The following is a 17,703-nucleotide window of genomic DNA, read 5'->3' on the forward strand; positions in this document are numbered from 1 at the left end:
TTGGCACCAGTGATTCCAAAGGAGGTGGAAGGGGAAGGGGCACTGACTATCCTAAAAAGGGACAAGATCCAGTTATCTCCAGTGCTTTTCTATATAATCAACCAACATTTAACACACATAAAGGGAGGGGGGAGAGCACACTCTATTTTCCCCAACTTCCCTAGACTTGCCTATGGGTAATTCTATTTATAAGAGCAATTTAACCTCAACAACAGATTCATATTGAAAAATACCTAACTTTTCAGGTGTTTTTTTTATCTGGACGCAGGCAGTCTTAATGTAAAATTAAAAAAAAGATAGGTGAAAGATAATAGCATAAGCAGTAAACACCCCCCCCCATTTTTAACTATATTTCCGATCAACTTGATATTTTGTGTTGTACATTGAATAGTAGTTTTCAAAGACATATTTACAAACAAGAACAATTAAGCACAAGTTTCACTAGGCCTTGAAGAATCTTAAATATATGTAAAATTTAAAAATAAATGATCTTTGTTTAGAGCTTTTCATTGAAGTAAACAACAAAACTTAATATTGTACAAGGTCAGTTTAAGATTCTGATGTATATATTTCCCAGGATAGTAGTTCTCTTCTTGAACTTTTGAAAAGTTCATAAATTTCATGACTCATGCAATGATATAGCAAGGGTTAAACAATTAACTTGTGAGAAATTTCATCTTCTTCATCTTTGCAACATTTTCATAAATTGCATGAATGTTATGGTAAAAGATACACCAATATATTACATCTGTTGTAAGGGTGAAAAAATATGGTAAATAAATATCACCTCTGAGAATTCTCATCATGAACTTTTCAAAATTTCCAAAATCACATGAATGATATGACCAAGGATACACCAATAATTTACAGCTAGTGTAAGGATGACCAAAAATGATTTCATATTTATATTACCAAAGATAAAGATAGCATCTGAAAAATCTCATCTTGACCTTTTCAACATTTCCAGAAATTGCAAAATGATATTGCAAAAGATAAACCAATAATTCCCAGTAATCCAGATAGTTTACAGCTGATGTAAGGGTGATAAAAAATTATGATTTTGAATTTATATTACCAAAGATAGCATCTGAAAAATCTCATCTTGAACTTTTCAACATTTCCAGAAATTGCATGAATGACATTGCAAATGATAAACCAATAAGTCTTAGTAATCCAGATAATGAACAGCTGATGTAAGGGGTGATCAGTAATAGTTTGTACAAACCTTTGGTTAGCAAATTAACTTGGCATGTTAACAAGTGGGGGGACTAATTATCTCACATATATAAATGTTATAAATGTACATCACATATTTATGGGGCTTGGGGAATGATGCATAGATTGGAATTCTATTTCAACCTGATGCACTGATTGGAATTTGTTTTTAAGTCATGACCTTCATGATCTTTGAGTCTTTGACCTCATTTTTTTTCTATAAAATTTGAACTTCTCAATTTGATATTGTATTGTTGTGTTTAACTGTTGTGTTTTGGATGTTCATCAGTTCAGGTTTCTACAGTGTTGATGTTTTTTTTTTTTATTTTTATTTTTTTTTTATTGGGGGGGGGGGGAGAAATAGAGGTTTGTTTTTTTGGGGATTGAATTGAGCACTTCCTGTTTTGGGGAGAGAGGGTCTGTGCTTAAAAAGTCCACGATTTTTTAATAAAACCCTAAAACAATGAGAGAGTAATCAAGGGAATCAAGGTTATAGCGGTAATTAAAAGAAAGTAATCCAGGGACAAAGACCAGGCATGGAAAACAGACATACACAAAAAAGTAACTAAAATCATACATACAAAGTAACAAAAGTAAATGAGCAACTCGGACTCCACTAAAAACTGGGAGCATGGACCAGGTGCACCGGTAGGGTAAGCGTCCTCTGTTTTTCTAGAAACACCCGCCGAGTTGCTCATAAAAAGTCAAGTCCGGGGTAGACAAACGAAAACATCACATAAGATTTCTTCCATGAAGCTAACCAACTGACCAAAAAACTTAATATTCTGAGAAAATTATATTTTACTTATCTGGACAGAAGGACAGACATTAACATACCATAATACATCTGCCAAAAGATGGATGCACAATCTGTTACAGCCTTCCACTTAGCAGGAACTTCACAACACAAGCAGACCTTTTTATGCTACTTTATAATAAATCGTATTAAAGGCTGTATTGTATAAAAATGATGTGTAAAATCCTAAATCTGGGATTTTTTAACATAGCAGTGCTCTAGGAATTTTTCTGATTTTTAACTTTCCCTGAAAATGTTTTGCCTAAAAATTACTTTCTGACAATATTAATGAATGCAAAATTCCCAAAATTCAACCATCCCAGGACCAAATTTCACTTGCCATGGATGACGGGAGATGGGAATCCTAGAGACCTGACATAGGTATTATGGAAGGATTCATAATCCATCTAGCATAATTTAGTCAATTTTCATAGAAAATACAGAGAATCAGTTCAAGTTAACACTTCTAAGCTAGGTGCTAAATCATATACTTTTAATCCTTTCAATTATCTTATACTTTAGTGAGCTTTACACAATATGTGTATGAAAATCAAGGCTGTGGATAATGGACATGAAGTGAGAAAGAGGAAGAACTTTGGGGCAGTGAAAGAGCAATTAAGTAACTAAAAAACTATATACTACAGTCCTTACCTAATAGTTTCTTGGCCTCACAAATGTCTCTCACCCAAGCCTGTTTGGCGTGGATATCTTGAACTTGAAGCTTCAGCGATTGCGATGCACTTAATTCTGACGGAGTGTCTTCCCACAATTCAATGTAACATCCATTTGTCTCATCTTGTTTACAAACCGATATGTCTTTAAGCTGTTAAAAATAGAGCATTACCACAAAATATTAATTGCGAAGGCAGAATAAAATATTTTACGAAAAAGTTGAAGACAAGTAGCAACAATCCCAATAAACACACAAACTTACACGATTTATACTTGTGGGTAAACTTTCTGGCAGTGTAACAAGACAAGATAAGGAATGCTCCTGTACAGTGTAAACTTGATTACCTGAACTGATGAGGCTGAGATAAACAGAGATGCCTTATGTACAGTGAAATCTAAATTTATCTGATCATAATAGCTAGCTTATCAGTGCTGAGGTCAAATGAAGGATTTATATATATAGTTTTTCAAACCTATTGGAAAAATATATTTTTCCCACCTTTACATATCTATATTTATTTTTTTAAAATATTCTTTACATTTATTTTTTTAACATTTTCTTTACATTTTATTCCTTATATTTTGTTTATTTTATTGCAGAAATTCTTTGTAAAAGGAGATAAATCAACATTTTAAGAAATTTCTTTCATTCTAATTAAATCATTCCTGATTCAAAAGATTATTAACTTTTATTACCTTAAATTGATAATATAATTATTCTTACGAAGCATTACAGATTTACGAACAATTCCTACTAAGAACCAGTTAACAATTCTTGCACATTATTTTAAATAGAAACCCCACAAAAGGCTTCATGTTCTCAACACTAAGAGTGCTAGTGATAGTTTGGTTAGTAGATATTCACTTCTTACAAATACAATTAGAATCTATTACAAAATAGTATGGGAAAATTTCCTGTCAAAATTTTTCCACTATCTTACACTGCAACTTGCCAAAGGAGAAGAGGCGTTATGCTATGAGTATGGCCAAAAAATATCAGCCGAGTTCTAAGATATAAAAATGATCAAAACCTTGTGAAATGCATAAATACGTGTAATAAGGAAAAAGGAGTGTTTTGTGGCATTAACTCATTGTAATAAAGTCACAATGGCATCACAACAATACGTCATTTAACAAAAACTGCTGAGAATTGTAAATTTAGTAGTTTTTTTGGGAAATATTCACATCCAGAAAACTGTTGTCAAACCCAAGAATATCTTTATATTTTTACATATGACAAACTTTGTAAAAATAAATGCTTTCACTAAACATAAAGTTGTTTCTAGGGTGTGGACACAATATCTTTCCAGAAATATGACTGGGAAATGATGATGAAGTACAAAATGAACAGAATATTATAATTTTGGTGAACTTAAGCAATTCTTCAGTTCTTTTAGTGCAAGAATTTGAAGATTAAACCCATATTACTTCTCACAGGTTATGGATTCAAGTCTCCAAATTCACAGTTCACACTTTCAACACTGGACGATTAATTTTCAGTTGTATTTTAAGCCAGTAAGAGCCTTTAAAGGCCCTCTACCTAAATCTTTCAATGTACATTTTCTTTTTTCAGTTAACTGAAGTGAAAATATTTAAAGATTTAATTAAGATTGCTTACTATTATCCCTTTCCCAAATTAGACCTACAACCAGGTCGTTGGATGTTGGTAGGTTACATCCCTTTGAAATACTTGCATACAAGGCTTGTATTCCATAAATATGAAAAATGACAATTACTTTCATCATGGAATGAATTTTGTCTAACTTTTCTTATATATAAACAAGTGTGGACACACACTGATATTGCCCACGGGGCAAGTATGGACAAAAGTAAATGAGAAACTCGGACTCAACTTAAAACTGGGAGCATGGCCCAGGTACACCGGTAGGGTCAATGTGTTTGCATCATCTAGAAGACTCCTCTATTTACTGAAATCAGTAATTGAATTATGCACATTTATAAATATATATTAACATGTGTTACTTAATATTTACTGATATCAATACATATATTGAAATTGCTGTGTCATTTTAATAAGGATTGGGCATTTCACTTTATGAAAGTACCCTGTGCAGGTCCGGGTGTTAAAAGAATAGGCCTGAAGCAGCACTAAGCTTCTTGTAAAAGGTGACTAAATAGTGCTCAGAAACCTAGTCAGGGGCAAGGCGCTCTGCCCACAGAGCAACTGGGATGTGTTCCCCAGGTGGTGGAATGGGGTACTCCTGGTGTTTTACATGTTGGGGTTGTCAGGCTATAATACGGAAAAAACCCGACCGCAAACCATAGTGGTGCACCATGTTGGGAAAGATGCCATGTTCCTTGCACGTTAAAGAACACTGCTGTGGTATTCGATAGGAGTAGGAAACCTTTGCGCTCCGCCACAGGAGGCTAAATTGCCTGACCCTACCCATCCCTACCTTTTTTCTTGTGGCAATCAAAATTTGTCGACCTTATCATCCTTGTGTTCCATCCCATTTCTCATTTCATCATTATCATTTCAGGTTCATTTTGTGATCCATTTCATGTTCATTACCTGAATATAGCTGAAATATTGCTGCTCAGGCATTAAACCCCAATAATCAATCACTTTATGTAGGTTAACTTTGTAAAATTCTGGGCTCTAAGTCTTTTTTTTTAGATTAACAGAAACCGACAGTGTGTTACCTGTCAGTTACATGGGATGGCCCAAATTTTAAAATGGTAGGGGCCATAAACTCAAAAATTAAATAGGAGCACAATCATTAATCACTGGTCAACCTAATCTTGGATTTTTTTTCTGTTCTGAATATATCATAAGGGCAAGTAAATTTACTCTTGGCCATTTCATTTCGGCAAAACTTGCCCTGTTGACCAGTTGGACAAGCTTCCTTATTTCTATCCCTGTATATCCAGATGAGAATCACATCGACGCTCTCATTATTTTAGCTCAAGCAGGTAATCAACTTTATGAAGATTTTAAATGACTACCTATAAATATCCAACTCTACCAACTTATCTTGTGGATACTTATTTTTGCCTGTCAGGATATCAATTTGTTTTCTTTACTACATTCATTTTCAGGACTCACACTTTGTTTAACATGTATTCCGTAATTTTGGCCTATTGCATTTTTTCAATTTAGTTTTTTCTTCTATGAAAAGAATTAAAATTTTAAGACATGAAATTACTACAAAATAATCAACAAGTTTCACTGAAAATTTGAAATTTAAATGAATGGATCATTGCTCATTTACATAAGGCCTTAAAAAGAATTAACTGTGTTTCCCCTAACCCAACCAACCTAATTTTTTGTGCCTGCTCTAATTTTTTTTTTCTGCTTAGCACTTTTAAAGTTTAAATATGTCTACAACACAAACCTGTCAAACGCTTTAGATAAAAAAAAGTTTTGCCTACCTACCAAGCCCAGTTTTTAGAGCATGTTAGCATAAACACAAGTATTTTTTTTCCTGGCCTAATTAACATTAACAAAATCCTGCTCACCAATCACTGATCATTAGTCCATCACATAACGATCAGTTTCCAGTCATCAGTCTGTCATTTAGCTGCACTTATCTATTCAGGCACTGTATAAGGCAGCCATAAAAAAGATAATTACTTAAATTTGCAAATGCCCCCCACTCCCATGTTCCACAGTTCAAAGGGGTATAAATTTCATAAATTTTAAATGGATCATTAATTCTTGGTACTATGCACAACTACAAAGTTTCATGAAATTTGGTTCAGCAGTTTTTAAGGAGTTGCCCTTACAAAAACATGACAGACAGACAGATGGATAGACAGGACAAAAACAATATGTCTCTCAAAGCACAGGGGAGACATATTTCTTCAAGCATTGCAAGGTACTGTAGGGATAACTATTGAAAATATCAATAAAATGGACTCACTTCTATAATCTTCTCAAATTCTAGCTTGCCTTTAGGGTCAAAGGTTGTTGGCTTGGTAACCATAATTTTATCTGGGAACAAGATGACATGTCTTCGACCTTCTGACTCATCATCCTTGACCTTGATAACTTTGTCCTTCAATGTAATGGAGAAAAGACACGAGTTAGTTTCAAATTTTGATCTCAATAAAAGCTAAGTCTCATAGTAATACAAAAAGCAATACATAATGTCATCTTCCAGTAAAAAAATAAAATTTATTAGGCAATAAATTAATTTGAAATAAATACTGTAATTTGATTGGTTAAAATAATTTTTATTATATCTCAATGGATAAAAAAATATTGACACGCCCCTATTCAGTTAAATTCAGGGCTACTTTTCTCATGTTTAAAGATAAAAATATGTTTTAAAATTGATTTATAAGAATTGGCTATGATAAAAAATCTTTCTATAGAAAAATAACAAAAAATTTCTTCGTGCAATAAACAAAATGCAGATGGAAAATTTATGTTATTTTTCAATAGACAAAATTTTTATCATTGCCAATTCTTAAATAACTCTCTTTAAAAATAAGTCAATATCCTTAAAACCATGATGTTTGAAAATTCAAGCTAAATACATAATTACTGTGGCCATAATTTATATATAGTAAAAATTCATTCTATCACAAATTTAAGTTAATATTTTCAAAATTTGTGGCATATATTTAATTTTTTCTTTCATAGAATGCAGAAAAATTTGGCACTTCAATCAAAAGACAAGAGAAAAATATAAAAAAAATCAATTTTTTTCGCTGAATTTTTTTAATTTAAAAGAACCGACCACAAAAATAGTTGCATGTATTGTATTTCTGTCCGTCAAAGAAAATTTTTAGGATTCTTATTTCCTTCCAATTTTTTTTGTTAATTTTACAATTTTTTAATTTAACTCAAAATCATCTAGATATAGCTACAAATCAAATATCAAGTCAATATCTTAAAAAAAAAGCAATTAATTCAATATAAAGGAGAGACACAGACAGCCATAAAACTGTATTCCTCATCAGCTTTCAATGGTTGGGAAGTAATTGTCAATCATGAAACTATACAGACACTTATCAATACAATAAGTCATGTTTTCAAACACCCTTGCAAGAATCATGTCATTCAATGTTTTTTTTTTCAGGTGTGACATTTCCAAATAAAATTTTGTCCCCCTTTCAGTACCCTTTAATTTTTCTCTCAGATGATGTTGGATGAACAAATTTTTAATTTTAACTTTTAACAACTTCTGACTTCAAGATCCTTGAACCTTAATATTAATGAATTTTTACAAGAGGACGCTTGCCCTACTGCTGCACCTGGTCCATTCCATAGAACTTCTTAAAAATTTGTATCAAGAAAACTTATCTGACATTCTTTCATATTTAAAAAAAACAAGGGGTTACCAAACATTTTTTCTCATTATTTAAAAAAAAAACAAAATTCCCATTACATTACAATTATCTCCCCCTTGAAAAATGCTTTTTAGTATATCAATCCTAATTTTACTAATTATTTAGTTTTATGTCCAAAATTCTTGGTAAAATATTTTGAGGATTAAGTTTTTAAGCCATAAAACACTATTTGGATATTAAAAATGAAAATTTCTACATAAATTTGCAAAATGACTGAAATTTAGCTGCTATGCATAATAGGCATTATCTACTGTAAATGCTTTTAGGGGTATTTCATGTGGACAGACAGACCAATTATTGTCCATCAAAATACAGATGTTTAAAAACAAAGACATTACTTGGAGTGGCCTTTATAAGAGAAAATGTCAAACTTACATGTTTTAGTACAGGCCCTAGCTGTTTGACATCACCATTGTATCCAGTTATTTTATCCAGCAGAACAATATCTTCCATGTTTCGACAGATCTCACTTAACATCTGAACTGCTGCCATAAGTCCAGAACAGTCACCACCTGATTGGGCTGTCAGCTTGATCAGGGTCTAAAAATAAATGAGGGAATTTCCAGAATATGGCATAAAGGGTAACTTCTAAATTCCAGATTTTTTCAGTATTAATATACCAGTATTAATTCTATTCTTTTTTATTTTCTATAATTCATGTGACATGAAGATGGACAGATAACATGACATACCTGAATTCATATAATATTTTGAACTGAGCAATTAAATATAATACTCCAGAAATATTTATATGTTTCATAATGAGTGAAAGTTGAATGTTGCAAAATATCAACTAAAGATATTTAATTTCTACATCATAACAAACGAGCCACAACAATTTAGTTATGATGTTAAGATTCAATAACGCATGTTGGTATTTTACAACATTTAATTTCATGAGTTATAAAACCCTTTCTTTACGATTCTTCTGGAATATTTGGCTGCTTGACATTCAGCATCTACCAAGCTTGCTGGCAATTTTAGCATTGGTCAGTCTATGACATCAACAGTTGTTACGGGAGAAAAACATAAAAAAAGGTCACAACATCGCTTTCGACCAATCAGATTTTATCGACCATTCATCACAATCATACAACAATCGATCACAATGGTGAATTTTTTGTATCAATAGTTTATATCACGTCGCCCCATGATGTGATATTGCTAAATATCTAGCAGTCCAAAAAGTAGATAGAAGGACCAAATCATAGACAATATTTTTATTAACCTGAATATTCCAAGTGTATATATGACATGACTATTATGGAAATATATGTCTAAAATGGGTCCATCTTCCCTCAAAGTTCAAAATTTTATTGTTCTTTACTGCAATAAATTCTTCTAAATTATGTATATATTGCAGTTCTGATTTTAGCTCTATTAAATGTTTGGAAGTTTTTCTCTCAACTTACATTGGTAGATACAATTTTTTTTATAACAATAACAATATAAATAAGAAATGGAGTCTAATCAGTGTATCCTATGATAATACTTGTTTGTTCAATTAAAAATCTTGATAAAAATTCTTTTCCTTTCCTCTTTTGTCTATCCCTGACTCGACTTCTTATGAGCAACCCAGCAGGTGTTTCTAGAAAAGCAAAGGTGCTTACCCTACCAGTGCACCTGGTGCATGATCCCAGTTTTTAGTGGAGTCTGAGTTGTTCATTTACCTGTGTTACTTTGTATGTATTATTTTGATTATTTTATGTTCTTTGTTGTGCTTGCCAGTTTTCCGTGTCTGGTCTCTGTCCCTTGATTGCTCTTTCATATAATGTGACACAATATCCAAAAAACACCTTATAGATCTACATTCATAAAAGAAATGTTCAATAGACTGGTCTTCAGGCGACAGTTTCACAAAAAGTTGTAAGTGTAAAATTGATCGTAAGTAATAACATCATAACAGAAAATAGCACAGTTATGTCATAACTTACGATCAATTTTACACTTACGACTTTTTGTGAAACTGACGCCAGAGCCACAAAACGTACAGTATTTTGTATTTTTTTAGAAGTATTTAGTACAAAATATTTATTAGTGGGAAGAATTCTTTTGTCTATTGGAAAGATTTCATATAAGTGTGACTACATACATTTTTCAAAAGATACAAATATAGAAGTGAGAGAATTACCATTATAAACACCTACTTTCAACATATCAATATATTCATGTATTCTCTCTAATGGTCGCTTGAGTAGATCTTCAAATGCAGTTGATGGATCTCCCATCAATAAGCTAAAGGCCTAAAATTAAATACAAAAATTTATAGCATTTTTTAAGACTTTGAGCATTTAAGATATTTCAGAATATCAAATTTCATATTTATATTGGAATTCAATAACTGACATAAATGTTTATTAGAACTGCATTATAATATTCATCTGTATATAAACACTACCTGACTTAGGTGACTATAATATTGCCCCCCCCCCCCCACACACACACTCCCTCTTTTCCCTTTTGGAAGGTCAATTACAACAAGTTTCTCTTTAAAAATAAAAAAAAAAATTGTTTCCCCTTCCCAACCTACCTAATGAAATTGTGCTTTACCCTTACCCTTACCCTACCGGTGCACCTTGTCCATGCTCCCAGTTTTTAGTGGAGTCCGAGTTGCTCATTTACTTTTGTTACTTTGTATGTATGATTTTAGTTACTTTATGTTCCTTGTTGTGTATGTCTGTTTTCCATGTCTGGTCTTTGTCCCTGGATTACATTCTTTTGATTTCCGCTATAACCTTGGTTCCCTTGATTACTCTTTGATTACCGCTATAACCTTGGTTCCCTTGATTACTCTATACCCAAATGTTTTTATTGCTGTTTCCTCCTTTTATTTTTATTTTTTTTTAACTTTATTTCTCCACATGAACCTTGGAGCCTACCTACCTACCCTATTCTGTGATGTAGGGTCTGGAGAGGGGAATCAAATATATGTCTAAATATGGCCTAATTTCATACCTCCATCAAGGCTTGAAGTTGGACAGGATCTGTATTATCCAGTACTTTATCTTGCTCTGTCACAAATGGTACATAGTCACAGAAATCACCTTTCTAAAATTTGAACTTTGCTGTTAAATTAGTTTTCTATAAACGTAATGTGAAAATAAAATTACAATTTAAAATGCTTCAGTGAAAATGGCACAATTGGTTTCAATGTATATGTAAAGAAAAGAGTTCAAAAGCACAAAACGGTTTGTTTTCTACTCTAAAATAAAAACTTTAATTTATTTCGAAATTTAAGTGTTTTTACAAATGTATATGGTAGCTATACTAGTTATAATAACATTATAATATCTAAATTCAAAGAGAATCTGTCTATAGTGGAACATCACACACATAGCAGGTCCATTGCAGTAGCATAAAGTTATTATTGTTGAACACTAAAAGCAGAGGTCTCACCTTTTGCTGAAAAATACTGTTAAATTTGTGCTAATTTTAGGCCAAGAAAAGCAAATAATAGCCCTGAATCCACCCTTTTTTCTGGAACCTCCCCTTTCAAAAATATCTGGATGGCCCTTGAAAATTAACTATATAACTGGACTCCTATGGACTGATGCAGCCGAATGGAAGGACATAAAGGAGTGTGGTATGGCCTTTATGCCAAAACAATTTAACTAGTAGAGGTACTGTAAAGATGTTAATTTTTGTGGTCTACTAATTTTTCACTATTTTTGTGGTGGACAGGAAGCCAAGATAAAATGGTAACCACGAAATGAATTTTATCACCATATAGCACTAATGTTTTTTTTTAAACCACGAAAACTGACAGCCGCGAATATGTTCATTTGACAGATATCGGGAAAATTAATATGTTTACAGTAATAAAGAATCCGACACTTTGTCCAGCACTACTACACCTGAAATACTAACATTTTCAAATTGTGAGGCTTCAAAGTGTGAGCCTTGCCAAGTGCTTTAAAATTGAAAATCCAACTATCGATAGTGTAGAAATGATTTTTGTCACAATTCTGTTTTCTAACACATTTTTATCTTTATCTATTAGCTGTGAAAGTATTATTGTTTGTCGAGCACCAATTTTTCTGGGTTTTGTGGGTTTGGTAAACTACAAAATTTGGTTTCCAACGAAAAGGAAATTTTCGTTTGTTGTACGATAGAGTTGTCAAATCCACAAATTCAAGAATCTATGAACTGATCAGTTTCCTCTTAAGTACCAGTCCATATAAAATTCAGACACTCCCAATGGTACAGGTGATTCATTGAGTGTAGAAAACCCACAGAACGAACAATGTTTTTTTAATCATCAGATGCTCTATTTTTAGGGAACATAAGGGTTTTTGTATTCACATCTGTACTTTAGAGAAAATCATACATCCATCTCCCACTAAAACCAACCAAATCATGGCAAATCAAGAACAATAACTCTTGCAAAGTGCTAATTTCATGTACAGTCTATGGTCGCAGAAGGTTGTCAAAGCCAAGGGGTGGTGTTGGGAATGGGCTCTCAATATCATTTTAAATGCTCCTTTCGGCGTGTGTCTCAAACAGCCTCTGACAGTCCAACACCAACCTTCACGATGGGTTTACCAACTGGTGGACCTGGTCTGGCCGTTTTGACTGACTGGATAAGGGGCAAAGGCTAGTCACTGGCACCTTAAAACCAGATAGCCTTGGGTAGATGGGGCTCGTAAACCTTGGAGGGTAGCCCATCTAGGAGAAGGAAAACTCTGATCTTAAACCTCCGCTGCCTTGCAGCTACACCCTTCGACAGGGAAAGGCTTCAGAAGACAACCCTCAAGGAAAATCCAGAACTAGGAATCTGTAACTTCCTTCCTGTACTTCCAGGATCAGAACTTCTGTTCAGAAGCTAAGGGTGAAGTAACCCCGACAGAAAACCTAGAGTGCTGAAGACGGAGGTGTTGGGCAATATAGCGCATTCAAATAGACCACAACACCACACACAAACAGCCCAAATGACACTTGATACCATAAACAAACGATTTGGTACTCACCCTGTGAGGACCCACCAGGCAGGTGCAGTGCCAGGCTCTCTGTCTCAAAGGAGCCCAACCAATGCTACTGAAGGTACCTTAGTTTCGTCTTGAGGAGTCAGGGGACAAACAAGGAGTGTGTCCCTGTGGTGAAGCAGGGCAGAATACAGAACACTTTCTGCAGACGTGCAAGTTACACCAGGCACAGGGAGAGAAGATATGGGATAAACCAACCACCATTACAGAGAAACTGTATGGACCTGTGGAAGACCTACAGAAGACGGCCAGAATCGTTAAGGAGACTGGCATTCAAGTGTAATGGCGAACAAGAAGAAGATGTACAGTCTATATAAATTTTATCTCAAAAGTGAAACACCCAAATGAAAAACAAATACTGGTTATTTGATCTATAACTATTTCTGAGTAAGAAATAAAACTGATTTGGTGGGTTTTTGACATGCATGAATCACCTCCTGTCTGATTTTTGTAAAGACTGATACTTAGACACAAAAATTGGTACCAATAAATAAATGTACTTTCACAGTATCTCATTCTTGGCAAATGTCCATTAAGTCTACTCTATCCAAAAAATAGGAAATCAAAATGTTTTGTTTTGATGCAGTTACAATGAATTCAATCACTTGAAGAGATAAAAATAGTCTACACAGCCAAATGTGCCACATATGAAAATCACATGGTGCTCGATTCATATGATAATATATGCTTGAAAACATATGATAATCATATGTTTGTAAAAAACATGTGATTATCATATAATAACCATGCAATTATCATATGTTATATGAAACATATAATCATCATATAGTGCTCGATTCATATGATAATCATATGATGCAAACCATATGATTCCCATGTGCGGCACATTTGCCTGTGTAGAAAGCAGAACACTTTCTTGATACTGGTCAGAAGCATAGCCGCCCTTCCCTAATGAATTTGAAAATTTATTTAAGTAACATATACATATATATATGCATAAATAATAAAGTGTTTAACAAAGATTTTTTTGTGCCCCCCCCCCTCCCTTCTTTTAGGTGATTCTCTGGATTTGCAACTGAGAAGGTTTGAAAATTTAGCAGAATATAGATAAATACATGTACCTCTTTCGTAAAAATGTCTCCAACATTCTTGGCATCATCTGATGTTATCAGCATACTAGGTAACAGCTTCCTGAAAATAGAATTATGTACAGGTCCACCTTAGTATAATGCAAAAAGTGAAACATCTTTATTTTTGTCAACTTTTTCAATAGTGTAGATTAACAACCAATACAAGTCATGACAAGGGTTAAGCAGTCGGAAATATATTGATTGGTTGTATAGTGCTATGTAGTGACCAAAGATGGCAGGAATATTCTCCAACAAATATCAACTTTTTGGACTAATTGCATTACTTTCACAACCTAATATAACTCATATACTTTGGTTGTACTTATTTTTTTTTTTACTCTTTTGGAACTTTCCTGTCCTACATTTTGAAAAACTGAAAATACAAGTTTTTTAAAATTGATTTTCCTTAAACCCAGTTTTCTTCATTCAGAAAAAAAGAATGTTTAAAATGCATGAAAGAATCTATAGCTATGCTATTGGCAGAATTTTTTTAAAAGGATGTAGATGTCCAATAGGCCTGAAATCAGAACCTATGATACCAGTCCTGTACCTGATGCTGGATACCACATATCAAGAGGCTGCAATTACTGGTTGCTTAGAAAAGTATTACAAAAATAAATTCCTTGCCCACCCGCCTGCTTAACCTACCCACATTCACCATACTATAACCTGATCGTCACATGTGAATCGAACTTTGGCCAAAAAATTAAAGCCGTTTTTTTTCTTCCTCAATGCCAATGTCTTCTTTCTTTATTTTATTTTTATAAAACTAAAATATAATAAATTGGCGCATGGGTTTTATTTGGCCACATTTTGGTAATAACAATAAAAATGATTTCACCTCAACCTTGGCTGTAATTATTGCAGTTTCTTGGGGAGGTTCCAGAAATTTATAAAAATAAGGCTCAAATTCAGAAATTACAAAAAGGGGGTTCCACCCTATGAAATGATAGCATGCTCATTTTTATTCAAATGTGCACAAAATTTACAAATTTTTCCAATGAAAGTAGGGTTATAGCCCAAAAAACCAAACCGGCTTTATATTCTACTAACTTTTTGTGGAATTGATAAAGCTTGGACAGTTGGCCAACAATCCCTGCCTCTGACTGATTCTTGGAGACTTTAGTTATCTCTCCTTCCTTAACAGGTTCCTTGGTACTATCTTTGGAAGACTCATTATATGTATCCAATATATCCTTCAGGTCACAGATGTAATCTGCCTCAGATTCTAATAGCTCTTTTAGTATTTCTCTGGAAAAGAAAGAGATTTGAAAAATGTAAGTGTTTAAGAAAATAAGAGTTTGAAAATTCGATTGCAGCAAGCAAATTTTGTGACGTGCAAGTCAAAGTCACACAGAGCTAAGCCCCATACAGCCATAGGTCACCAAAACGTACTTTTGGATTTTTTTTTTCTGTTCAGTATATCATAACAACAAATAAACTTCACTCTGGGGCAGTTCTGTTTACATAAAGTTGCCCACTGGACCAGTTGGACAAATTTTCTAATTTCTACCCCAGGAAAAGGCAAGGCATAAATATGATTTAGGTAGTTTGATCTTCGATCTATCATTCTGAAAATCAATTGTATTCTAGATTTGCAAAGGCTCTTAAAAGGCAAAAATCCATTGATAGATATGGATGAAAGAGTGTTCTCTGAAAGGCAAAGCCCTGATTATGTCTCTTAGTATTTTTTTAGCAAGGGTTATCAATTAAACTGTATCAAGAGGTTGTCCATGCAAAAACCAGGCTGTGGGTGGCACTTGACAAATTTTAATTTAAAAAAAATGTCTTCCCTTTTATATCACAAATGCATCATTCTTTAAATTTGAACATTGGTTTTTGATTAACTGCAATAATAACTGTACCTGAACCTGTCCATGCAACTAAAATTGTGATCGGTCATCAATCCATCAAACCAATGCATTAAACCAGTGATAGCATCACGTGACCACAAAACGGTTAATGTATTTCATGGATTTCGTTGTTTCTTTAGTCAAGTTTTACACATATTTACACAATGTAATAGATTTAAACATCAATTAATTACTTTTATTTTACATTTGTTTTATTTTTAACAAAGTACAATAAGTGGATTTAATATCCTAAATTTAAGCTAAATTTCATATGGTAGTATATTGGATTCGTTCCATTAGAAATTCCTAAATTTACATGAACCTATTGCATGCCATTTAACATAACAAAACTGTGATCAGATCGGTTACCAGTCATCGGTTATCGATCTGTCAGCAATCGATCAAATAGTCGCTGGGACACATGTAAGACAATTAAACTTGGAAACATGTAAGATAATTACACTGGGAAACATGTAAAACAATTACATTGGGAAACATGTATGACAATTTAACTGGGAAACATGTAAGACAATTACACTGGGAAACATGTATAACAATTTAACTGGGAAAAATGTAAGACAATTACACTGGGAAACATGTATGACAATTTAACTGGGAAACATGTAAGACAATTACACTGGGAAACATGTATAACAATTTAACTGGGACACATGTAGACAATTAAACTGGGAAACATGTAAGACAATTACACTGGGAAACATGTATAACAATTTAACTGGGACACATGTAGACAATTAAATTGGAAACATGTATAACAATTTAACTGGGACACATGTAGACAATTAAATTGGAAACATGTATAAAAATTTAACTAGGATACATGTAGACAATTAAACCAGGAAACATGTAAGACAATTACACTGGGAAACATGTATGACAATTTAACTGGGACACATGTAAGACAATTAAACTTGGAAACATGTAAGATAATTACACTGGGAAACATGTAAAACAATTTAACTGGGAAACATGTATGACAATTTAACTGGGAAACATGTAAGACAATTACACCGGGAAACATGTATTACAATTTAACTGGGAAACATGTAAGACAATTACACTGGGAGACATGTATGACAATTTAACTGGGAAACATGTAAGACAATTACACTGGGAAACATGTATAACAATTTAACTGGGACACATGTAGACAATTAAACTGGGAAACATGTAAGACAATTACACTGGGAAACATGTAAGACAAGTACACTGGGAAACATGTATGACAATTATATTTTATCATACAGCTGATTACATGAATCCTAAAATTAACATGATGAGAAGTGAATTTTTGGATTAAAATAGAAATTTTTCCATCTTTGGTAAGCCCCTTGATTTAATTGACATGTCATATTGAAAAAAAATCAATAGCAGGATTTGGTATTTTAGGGGTCAATTTGGGAAAATAATAATGCTTTTGGCATGCCTTATTTAGGCTCTAATTTATATGTAGATGAATTACTGTGTTCCATGAGTTGAGATTTTTAAATAGTGGCAATCATAATAAACCCTGCCACCCACAGAAAATAATTTTATCACATACAACTACAGCTATCTGCATAACTCCAGAAACTTACTTTGTCATAGATTTAAGGTCATCTTTTGATAACTTTACTTCTTGGGTCCATGTTGTGATGTCAGTGATTTCATCTGTGTACATCAAGACATCAGGAGGAACATAGCATATCTAATAACATGGAAAAGATGGTATACACAGATAATGGTACATGTGTATGTCAACTTTACAAAACAGT

The 17,703-nt window shown here is 33.2% G+C and overlaps 1 protein-coding gene across 9 annotated transcripts in view; it reads right to left on the reverse strand.

The window, feature by feature from the left end:
- The window catches only part of LOC148600119 (twitchin-like), a 102,780-nt gene extending 94,257 nt beyond the window's left edge, over positions 1-8,523 (reverse strand). For 5 of the 9 annotated variants that reach the window (XM_088558293.1, XM_088558294.1, XM_088558292.1 and 2 more), the window contains exons 1-3: positions 8,378-8,523; positions 6,568-6,702; positions 2,663-2,834 (exon numbers count right to left, since the gene is read on the reverse strand). In XM_088558293.1, the coding sequence (XP_088414419.1) occupies positions 2,663-2,834; positions 6,568-6,702; positions 8,378-8,494 (424 nt within the window). In that variant the 5' untranslated portion in view covers positions 8,495-8,523. Of the gene's footprint in view, positions 1-2,662; positions 2,835-2,945; positions 3,025-6,567; positions 6,703-8,377 lie in introns of those variants that run through there. The other 4 variants (XM_088558297.1, XM_088558296.1, XM_088558295.1 and 1 more) reach the window with 2 other exon arrangements.
- Positions 8,524-17,703: the final 9,180 nt, after the last annotated feature.

The sequence above is a fragment of the Perna viridis genome, chromosome 13, assembly GCF_037379345.1.
Source record: "Perna viridis isolate PV_CMFRI_1.1 ecotype Kerala chromosome 13, ASM3737934v1, whole genome shotgun sequence".
NCBI lineage: Eukaryota > Metazoa > Mollusca > Bivalvia > Mytilida > Mytilidae > Perna > Perna viridis.